This window comes from Pterocles gutturalis, unplaced genomic scaffold (assembly GCF_000699245.1).
Source record: "Pterocles gutturalis isolate BGI_N339 unplaced genomic scaffold, ASM69924v1 scaffold19259, whole genome shotgun sequence".
Lineage (NCBI taxonomy): Eukaryota > Metazoa > Chordata > Aves > Pterocliformes > Pteroclidae > Pterocles > Pterocles gutturalis.
The window spans coordinates 17,279-27,995 of NW_010128637.1; the positions used below are offsets into that span (position 1 = coordinate 17,279).

At 44.5% G+C, this 10,717-nt stretch overlaps 1 protein-coding gene across 1 annotated transcript in view; it reads left to right on the forward strand.

Moving 5' to 3' along the window:
- Positions 1-274: 274 nt before the first annotated feature.
- Positions 275-10,717, forward strand: part of LOC104466324 (contactin-4-like) — a gene marked incomplete at both ends in the record, with an annotated part of 12,806 nt that continues 2,363 nt past the window's right edge. The window contains 8 exons of the mRNA XM_010079705.1: positions 275-454; positions 2,894-3,014; positions 5,536-5,694; positions 6,428-6,577; positions 7,654-7,724; positions 9,406-9,640; positions 10,146-10,261; positions 10,556-10,717. The exon at positions 10,556-10,717 is cut by the window's right edge and continues 46 nt beyond it. Of these exons, the coding sequence (XP_010078007.1) occupies positions 275-454; positions 2,894-3,014; positions 5,536-5,694; positions 6,428-6,577; positions 7,654-7,724; positions 9,406-9,640; positions 10,146-10,261; positions 10,556-10,717 (1,194 nt within the window). The remainder of the gene's footprint in view (positions 455-2,893; positions 3,015-5,535; positions 5,695-6,427; positions 6,578-7,653; positions 7,725-9,405; positions 9,641-10,145; positions 10,262-10,555) is intronic.

Here is a 10,717-nt window from a genome sequence, read left to right on the forward strand (position 1 = left end):
TCAGGATGATGGCTAAGAAGAGGATTCTGGAGGGTTTATTAATGGTGTTTCAATCTAATGAAAAGAGAAAGGTCTTGGAGGATAAAATCAAAGATGTGATGGTTCATTTCTTGCATTAAGGATCTTCCTAAGTGATCACTGCAGATTTCTCAAGTTCTGGTGGCAATGCTGTGGCTGTGGTAGACTGCTTAGGATCTTTTTCAGCTCTACATCTCTCCATTTCTCAGGAGGACAGGATTAATGCTTTTTTCCCCCTTTGTTTTCTTTGTTGTTTGTAGATCCAACCCGGGTTATGGTGTCACCCTTCAGTATGGATGTCACTGTTGGAGAAAGCATCGTCTTGCCTTGTCAGGTATCCCACGATCACTCGCTGGATATCATGTTTACCTGGTCATTTAACGGACACCTGATAGACTTTGAAAAAGATGGGGATCACTTTGAAAGAGTTGGAGGGGTAAGTATTAATACTAAAGCAATCTCCTCGCAGTCATAAAAGTAGGTAACAGATAAAGGCAACTAATAGCAGAACGAATTTGACTAAGTTAATAGTAGGAGATGTTCTTTTGTGTCTTGTAAACTGAGAAGATAAACAATGCCATATACTACTTCATTATAGTTGGTGTAGAATTGTTATAATTGCTTAATGACATGGCTTAAATCTGCTCACATGAACGATATGTTCACATTGCAGTATGCTCTACGTCAGAAGACCTGTACTATAATGTGTTTTCTCAGTGCAAAAAACTGCCTTCTCATTTAACCCAAGAGGAAGAAGTCTGTAGTGGTTTTTCTCTGTCTGTAACAGTAAGAGAAATGTGAAATGTAACAATGGTAGAAACTTGTGTATGTACAGAAAATAGTGGGAAATCAGGGGATAGCCTCAAATTTGTTCAGTCAGTGTTTGTTGGCGTGTTCATATGTCTGTGTCCTCTTGTGACCACATGCTTGGAATAAGTATTTTTCCTCTACAGAAAAGAACCTGCATGATATTACAAATATCAGGTTTTTTCAGTGTTATCTGTGCACGTTTCCTGGCAATGTCACATTGGTATCTTTGGATTGTTTATTTGTTTGTTTATGGGAAACGCAGTCAGTACCCACTGACAATGCAGATTTTTGCAATGTCCAAAGAATTGCTTATTTGAAGGTTGAAAAGATTGTGTTCATGCAAATATGATAGTGAGAAGAGTCAGGTGTGAAGCGCTGGTTAGACTGCCCCTTAAACACAGCCCTAGCCGCCACTGTTGTTCAAGACTATGATCAAGTGGCAGGTACAGGGAAGAAAAGGCAGTGAACATAGGAGTTACTCCTTCTGTAATAGAGGAGAAAATCTGCTTGGGTCATTTGCCATTTTCTGCCTCTCCAGGAAGGTTCAGGACCAGAGAGCCCATAGCAGGGTAAGGGTGCCTGTGACGGTCCTTCCCTGCTTGATTTTCTCTTCTTTTGCCTCGGTTGTAAAGGACAAGTTGTTTCAGCTTCTCTAGTAGTTTCAGATTTCCTGAAGTTGCTGTAGCATTAATTTTGGGAATTGGAGAGGATCAGTGCTGTAGGAGGTACCTCAGGACACTGTCTGTTAGAAAGGGGGTTCACAGAGGAGGCAGGACATCTGTCAGATGATTCTTCTGGCCAAAAATAATTTCCAAATAGTTTTTCCTAAAAGAGGAGCACCTATTTCACAGGCTATGTCTGGAATATGGATAAAAAGCTTGCTTTCCTTCACAACCATAACATTTTCTTTTGCAGTTCAGATTTCATCTAATTTGTTTATTAGGCTGGACCTGCGGAGTTTAATTTCTGACGTAGTTGCGATTTAAAAACATTTTCTCATTCTTCCTGATGAATTTTGTTTTCACTTTTATTGGGTGAAGGTAGCAAGAAAAACAAGGAAAGAAAAGCAATGAATTTTCAGCAGGGGTAGAAAACTGGACAGGGTTTTGCATGTTGCTTTATGGGAGGTTTTACAGAGCCCTGTGCTCCGCCGGGTTTCAGTGAGACTGGCGGTCTGTCTTTACATTTGTCAGGAGTGAAATTTAATACTGAAAGGAAAAGGAAATACAATTTATAAGCCTTGCTGTTATCCCTAAAAAAGAAAAAAAAAATAAAAGATGTACTTAAAGATTGCTACCTAGGGCACTCATCAGCAGTGACGGCACTTCCCGGCGACTGTGCCTGATTGGCCTGCAAAGCTAAAATTGTAAACTTTATTAATATTCTTCAGTCTGAAAGCCACAAGCACAAGGTTACCCAGAGATTTCTAATACAGCGAATGCTTTGTGTCTGGAGAAAAATTTAGAGAGTTTTCAGCTTCCTATACATATTGAAGCATCATTAGTTCTATTCAGTAGTTAATCAGACACGCATTTGGCATTTGGAAAACAAATTACCGCTGTTAGGTGAAGCTAGATTTCCTCGGAGAGTGCTCTTCTCATGATCTTTAGCACAAAACCGCTGGGCAATCAAAACGCTGGCCGTAATACAAAGCCATGAAACTCTTGCAGCTGTCTCATAATTTTGGGCTGGTTTTCACTTACGACATAGATGTAGACACAACTTGGGCATCCAAACACCAGAGAGGCTATAAATGGGAGAGAGATAAAGGAGGAGTCGGAGTGAACCTGTCCTATGTAAGCTTTGTCACATTGTTTTAATGGGGAAAGTGCTTAACGGACCCAACCCAGGCTCCCCTGCCCCTTGTAGGAGCCGTAATTTTTGAAACGCTCCCGCTCTTATCTTCAAGGCAGCCTCACATAATTTTAATAGGGCACGGCTTGCATTACTAATGTTTTCATCAGCCAGTGTAAAGTAAATCCATTAGTCACAGTGTCCTTCATGTGATAATGATGTTTAGCGCTCATTAAAAAGTAATTGTAACCACTTTTCCCTACTTTATCAGCAGGATTCAGCTGGTGATTTGATGATCAGGAGCATCCAGCTGAAGCATGCTGGGAAGTACGTCTGCATGGTGCAAACAAGTGTGGACAAGCTATCGGCTGCTGCAGACCTGATTGTAAGAGGTATTTGAATTTTGTTACTGTTGTTGTTGCTGTAAATTTTTTTTTTCCTATTTTCTGCTTCTGGTAAGACAATTCCTGGGCTTGGAGACATTCAGTAGGATCCCAGCATCTTGTAATTAATCTAAGAAATAAGCTCCAAGTACACGCTGGGGTTCACAGTACGTTTTCAAACATACAAAGATTCTTTCATATATACATACTCGTACAACAGACACACAGCACAGATAAAGACACTAGTACGTGTTCGTGTCCTGAATGCAAAACTTGCACTGAGCTCATTTATTTGATGAACTGTGCAGCAGAAACAGTATCCGGCTTATTCACTGCACTTCTGCCCAGCAGTATTGTTCATTTTCTAGAATAAACATGATTTAGGAATTTAATTGATATTTCAGGGTCTATTTATTACCATACACAGGTGATCTGTAAGTCCGACTTTATCAGAGACACAATTAGTTAACCTGAATCTGGATCCTTACAATAAGTATGATATATACTTTCCTGCTTGTTAGCTTTGAGGAAAGCAAAAAGAGAGGGTGTACAGGACTTAGGAAGAATTTCATCACTGAGGGCCTGGCTACAGCAGTGCCTGCAGCACCTTTCTCTGGTTGACTCGGGGATGGAGTAAGAGGAAGTGCTGGACTGAGTCCTGTCCCCAGGTTCCTCCATCCCACCTCCAGTTTGTCCTCCCAAGTAAAAAATAAGATAGGTGATTTATAAATAATTCAGAGCAAGATCTGAATGCTGTTCTCACATGCACAGCCATAGTTTGCATGTTATCCGTGTTAACAGAAGTTCTCAGGCAACCAAGTGAAAGGGGGAGAGCATGAAAAAGAAATAAGAAATTCCCTCTTTATTGAAGCACATTCTTAGCCACATGCTGTAAGCAGAGCTGGGTCCGGGGGGCAGCAAAGTCACTGCTCCCCTCCCCAGGATGTTGCTCCCTGTTACCCTGACTCTCAGGTTTTTGCTGCAACATGATTTCGGATTATTTTTTTTTCTTTTTTGCACAAATATTTCAAAACAGCCTGCTGATGGGTGTCTGGGTTAGGTAATTTCCTTAGTGCTGCCTTTGTAAACAAACAGGAGGAACACTAAATTCTCACAAGAAAATGATCCTTGATGAGGGCAAAAATACTGATCTTAACTCCCTAAAAACATCAACAGGGACATCTCTGTCCAGTCCAGTGCATAAAAGTGCATATGCATCCAGACTGCATGAAAATTGGGAAATATCCCTGGGCTGAGACTGGAGGGGGAGGCAAATAGCTGGTACATCAATAGAGCCTTCATAAATTTTAGAAGTTTTCAAAATATTGGACTTATGTCAAAATAATAAGAGATTAGTTACTAGAATAAAAATCCATTATTTATGTCAGGGAACATCAAACAAGAACATTCAGAAGTAACCCCTGGCACCAGCCCACTTGAATGAGATTTTTTCACAGAACAGGAGAAGCACATGTCTGTCAGCAGCCCTGAAAGACCTGGGAAATCGGGAACTGGTAATTTTTCCTCTCTTGCCCTCCTGTAGCCTGCACTCTGCGAAGTGTATTCTGAAATGTTGGGAATAACCTTGTTTATTCCAAGACAAGAAGTGAAGACAGTTTGCTTCTGCCTCTGACAAGCAGTAGGAGTCATTTGTGGAAGATACAATGAAATTTCATTTCTCTGGGATAACTTGCAGTGGAGCACCGAAGGAGCCGGCTGCTCCAGGAGGCTGTGTTGCTTTGCTACTCACCCCTCCCCTCCCCTGCCCACCCCCCCAGCAAAACAATTTAAAGTTTTAATTTCAGAGAAATTAAATCTGGATAGACCTACTGAAACTTTCATTTTCAGGACAGGATATTGGAAGGTTTCAGGGTATTTTAGACATTTAAACATGTCCAGCTCTCTGAATATCATATGAGAATAATTTTAGTCCAAAGAGTGGACTAAAAGAGCAAGACGAGAGTTTGCTTGAGATGATGCTTTCAGGGAGAGACTTCACCCCATGTACTGCAAACTGGCAGCAATGGACATACGATATGGGTAGAGGTAGATCAGTATGTCCTGCAGTGTTTTACTGGTTAAAAGGAACTCAGTGGTGAAATGGAAAATACTAATCCATGCTCGGACACCATGCTGATTGCAGGCAGGTCCTTCGTTCTTCTTCAGCCTCTGAGTGCATCCAAGCTGCAGACAAAAATCGTACATGTATATAGGCCAGTCCTAAAGCGGCAGACGTTAGATGGCAGAGCTGATCCAAGCTCAGGCACGTGGCAGGGCTCAGCGTAGCTGCTCACATGGAGGCACCCAGGGTGAAGCTGGTGATTCCATGATCTCTGGGTTCATGTATTTCCCTCACGCCTCCCCATCTCATCTAGGCAATGAGACCTGCTAAACCACAGCTGGGGCTGCACTTAACTCCTCCGCAGGGACTCCGTTACCTCTGTCCTGAGCAAGGGAAGAAGACCAGCGTGCTCTTTCCTCGAGTCACCACAAAGCCTCCAGCACCCCTCTCCTATGATTCTTCCGACAGGTCCCCCAGGTCCCCCAGAAGCTGTGACGATTGATGAAATCACCGACACCACCGCCCAGCTGTCCTGGAGGCCAGGAGCAGACAACCACAGCCCTATTACCATGTTTGTCATCCAAGCAAGGACCCCCTTCTCGGTGGGATGGCAAGCAGTGAGCACAGGTAGGTCCATTGCCCAGCACCCTAAGACCTCCACCGATGGAAAATGCATCCATTGGGATCCACACATGGGCCATGTGGAGCAGCTCTGCGCCTCAAAGTGGAAAGTAATTTCACTGGTGGCAGAGAACTGGTCTTATGAACTAGTTTCAAATTTGGCAACCCAAAGATTTAGGGTCCAGTCGGTGCTATTACTCATCCATTTTTCTCATGAATGTTTAAGGGAAAACAGAATGAATTCCTATCTTTTGTTGCCACACTGGAGATATACAGCAGTAATTGTGGTCTATAAAGACATCCCTCAGGGACAGACCGTGTCATCTGGCCTATCTTTAAGTAGAATTATTTTCCTGATAGAGGGAAAAATCCCATGATGTAATTGTTCATTCCATCAGAGGTTAATTTCGTTCCAGTAACCATTAAATAGAGGGAACACTGTGTTTTAAAAAGAGAAAAATAAAAATCCTTTAAACCCGTTGTCTTGACTCTGTGTTTTCAAGAAATGGCAATATAGGATAAACTCTTTAATAGCAGGAATTTCTGTGCTAAAAGCACAATGTTTTCATGCTGCCTCTTTTACTTCTTTGTTGTTAGAAAAATCCCATTGTCAGTCCTTATTCACTTCATATTTACGTTAATCTCTCACTTCGAAGGGTATCAGATAGGACCTTTTCTCAGCAGTCTTTAATACTTTCAGTAGTTTTCTCTGTGCTCCTGACCTGTGGCTGTCTCCTAGTTCCAGAGATCATTGACGGCAGGACGTTCACAGCGACGGTGGTGGGTCTGAATCCTTGGGTCGAGTACGAATTCCGCGTGGTGGCTGCCAACCTGATTGGGATTGGAGAACCCAGCAGACCTTCAGAGAAGAGAAGAACTGAAGAAGCTCGTAAGTAGCAGTGGGCAACGAAGTTAAGTCCTGTTGAATAAGTGCTGGTCAGTGTTAAGGGATATGTGGTACTGGAGGAAGCTAAGGAGCATTTTCCGCGCCCATTGCTCTCCTCTCTCGTGGCACGTTATGTGTGCACACAGAACAGGAAGGAGAAGCTGTGGAGCTCCTGATGGGCTCTTTTGCATGCTCCATGACTCCTGGATGTATAAGAAGATTTGATCACCTTTTCTTGCAGAAAGCAATGATTTTTTTTAAAAAAAATGGGATTTGGGCAGGTTTTTTTGGAAAATACTGACCATTACCTATTGATGAGAGAGATGAACTCCGAGAGCAGTCCCTCTGGTTTCCCATGATCAATGGGACGGAAACTCTGGAGTGCAGACTACAGCCCCTTGAGAGCAGGAGTTTGAGCTTCGCAGCTGGAGAGTCAGCAGGTCCTCGATGGTGGAGGCTTCTGGGGTTCTTGGAAGAACTTGGACTTCGTCCCTGTGGGCGACCAGCCTTGGAGAAACTACCCTGGTCTGCCCTATGGGTCAGATCATTTTGCAGTCTTACTGAAAGTCTGTTTTCTGTGACCCTCTCCCAAACACACCCTCTCTTCAGCACAAGCCACCGGCCCCAAGAGCTTTAATGCTCCTTGATGCTGTCTCTGTCCTTTGCTCTGGCAGAAAGGGGTCACAGCAAGGCATAGGCTCAGCGTGGTGGCCACAGGGATATGTGCCTCTGTTGTGGGAAACCCCTGGCAGGTGGCTTCCCTGTTCTTTTTTAGCCTGTAAAGGAACAGAATATGAAATATGAAAATAAATAAAAGCCTTGTTTTATGGAAGATAAATGTTTAAACTAAACAATTAGTGACTGAGCACACAAGTTAATTGACATACTTTTAATATACTATTATTGACAGACTTTTAATGTGCTGTTTGCCATGGCGAATTAGTCGTTTCCTAATAGCGTTTCTGGTACCCAGCAGGGGAAGGCCAGCAGAGTCCTGTTGCTGCATAGGTCTGTTTCATCTCACCACACTTTTCTGGCTTCAAAGTCACCATGTGCACCTTTTGCATCTTTTTTTGCAGTTCCTGAAGTGACCCCAGCCAACGTCAGTGGAGGTGGAGGGAGCAAGTCTGAGCTGGTCATTACTTGGGAGGTAAGTGGAGTTCAAACCGAGAGGAAAATTAATGCAGTCTTGATCTAGATGAACCCTTTCACCCCAGACACAGTGAAGCTTCTGCAGATTTCAGTTTGCGGTAAAAAAGCCCAGATTGTGTAATAAAATAGCCCAGCTAAAATTGAGCTAAACCCCTTCCCCATCCCAGGCTCCCTTGCAAGGAAGCCAGCACCAGGGAACCAGCTCCCCCGGACTCTCAGCAGGTCCGCACCCATACGGCAAAACATGGATGAGCAGAAACCACCTGAGGGATAAGACAGAGTTTGTGAGGCCAGGCTTGGCATGTCCTGACCTGGTTGACATTTTTGTGGATGGCTCCAAAGCTCCAGCCCTGCACCGGGTTATATGGCAGCAAATAGTTAAGGGTTAGCACAACACATTGCATCCTGGCTTTCATTGCTGCTAATGAAAGCCAGCAAGAAGAGATACAGAAATGAAGAATGTTTAATATTCCTTAAGGCAGTTGGGGTTAGAACTTTAGTCATTTGTCTGCTCATATTTTCATGTTATGATGCGATGCAGCTGGCATATTTTTGCTAATAATGAACTTCACTAGACATGCTAACACTTCCACTTAGCACTATTTCTGACCAAGCTGGCAGAATGAATTGCCAGAGATATTTTTAAGGTTATTAAAAAACTATAAATCAGTTTTTGTCCTTACCACACAGCTCAATGTGCTAAATTTCCTCCTCCGTTGGACTAATTAGCTACACCATGTCTCCTAGAGATACGCAGTATGTTTCAAAAACACACATGGCATGAACATCGGCCATGACTTTGAGTCGTAATTTGCAAAAAATGTAATTAGTATTTTGATAGAACAGTCAGTTTAGTCTTTTAAATGTCCACAGGCCTTTTCTTTATGGTCTGGTGTATTTTTTTGAGTCCTGCAATAGAAAGAAGCAGTCACCAAATGTAACTCCTACACATGCACCGTGAATATCGGTGGGAGAGTGGCCCGGAATTATGGATTATTTTAATACCTTGAAATCTTGGGTTTCGGTACAGCTTTTAGGGGACCACAAGCCTGACTTACCTGCTCTTCTCCGTCACATTTGTGACAAGTCACTCCCTGCCACTGCGGTCTCTAACAGGTCACATTGTACGGGATGTGGATAGTTGTCCAACCTAGTCTGGGTCACTGTGTAGCAATGGGACAGTGAGGGGCCACCAGCCTTGTGCTGGCTGGGACGTTGTCAGGATAGCTTCTGCAGGGCTTCACGTGTGACTGCAAAGATTGAGAGCAGCTGCACAAGTATTGGGAAAGCAGGAACCGTGTCCTTGGCTCACCCCACCAAACCTCCGCCTCTTAGTCACTGCAGTACCTAAAATTACTCACATCGTTACTGGAGGCTCCATCTAGTCTATGAAGGAAGGCAGGTGCCTATGAAGGCGAATTAAGTCTTAGGTGAAGTGTCTTCCAGAGGTGCTGCTTTCCCCCTTGGTGTGTGGAGCTTGCAGAGCAGCAAAGCTCTGGCACAGGTGGGACAGGATGAATTCAGGTTAGATGCAAAGCAGGACTCCAGCTGGTCTCTAATGCTCTGTTTAGGACAGTAGCTTTAGAAGGACCAAGAGGCAATAGCCAGCATGCAGACGGGGAGATAAACGCGTGCCATTGCTGAAAGCACTGTTTCTCCTGCGCTCTGCCTGCCCACAGACAGTGCCTGAGGAGCTGCAGAACGGAGGTGGCTTTGGGTACGTGGTGGCCTTCCGCCCCTTCGGCACAGTCAGCTGGATGCAGACCGTCGTGGCCTCCCCAGACGCTGCCAGATACGTCTTCCGCAATGAGACCTTGCCACCCTTCTCCCCCTATGAAGTGAAAGTGGGGGTGTACAACAACAAGGGTGAAGGGTCGTTCAGCCCCGTGACGGTCGTCTACTCGGCAGAGGAAGGTAGAACCAGGAGCCCACCTGGATGCGTTGGGGTTGACCGGGTCCAAAAGGGTTTAGTATCCACCTTGATGTATACTTTGATAGCTAATCCTTGCTCTGATTTATAATAAATGATGAGCCGTGATTAATTCTTCTGATAGTCATTAAAATCACATTAATCGTAATGAAATCTTTTGATATTAATGGAAAAGTAATATGTAATCTGGAAAGAATTCCACTGAGATTTAGTATGAATTAATGTCCACTGATTAGAAAATGTTCCCTCTTGTCCTAATTACGGTACACGGTATCATGGGCTGAGTTCAGTAATGACATCGTATTGTTTCTCAGGCAGAGGAGCGGTGCTGTCTGGCACAGGCTGACAGGCCATCATTTTGAAAAGTGGAAGTTTGTTTTGGTGCATGCCTCTTTTCTTGTGCAATGAAGAAAGTAAATTCCTCGACATTTGTGACTAATTGAACATAAAACTGAAAACTCTAATTTTATTTTTAACTGCTCTCCCCAGAGCCAACAAGACCCCCGACCACTGTTCTGGCCAGAAGTCTTTCTGCCTCTGACGTTGAAGTTTCGTGGGCTCCCCCTCGGGAGAACCAGCACAAAGGAAGAATACAGGGCTACGAGGTATGGAGACACAACGCCGTGTCCTTTCGGTGCTAAGCCTCGAGGAGACATGGCGATACATCATGGGTGGTCATTGTGGTGCTGCTCCTGCCTGCCACGGAGCGGGGGCGTTCCTGGGGTGTATTTGCTGCCTTTTCTTTCTCCACTATGAGGAGCAAAAAGAAGGGGTTGTAACAGGGTGCAGGATACATCCCTGCGGCACTGGCACCTTGGGCAGAAGTGCCAGAGTTACCGCTGGGAACGAGCGGGTGCTGCTGGAGCTGACGGTCAACGCGTGCCTGCTGTGCTTCTCAGGTCAGGTGTTGGAGACACGACGAAAAGGAAGAAAGTGCCAAAAGGATTCGAACGGTTGGCAATCAAACGTCTACAAAAGTTGGCAACCTGCGAGGCAACGCACTGTATCACCTGGCCGTCAGGGCCTACAACACGGCTGGGACCGGCCCCTCCAGTGCCGCC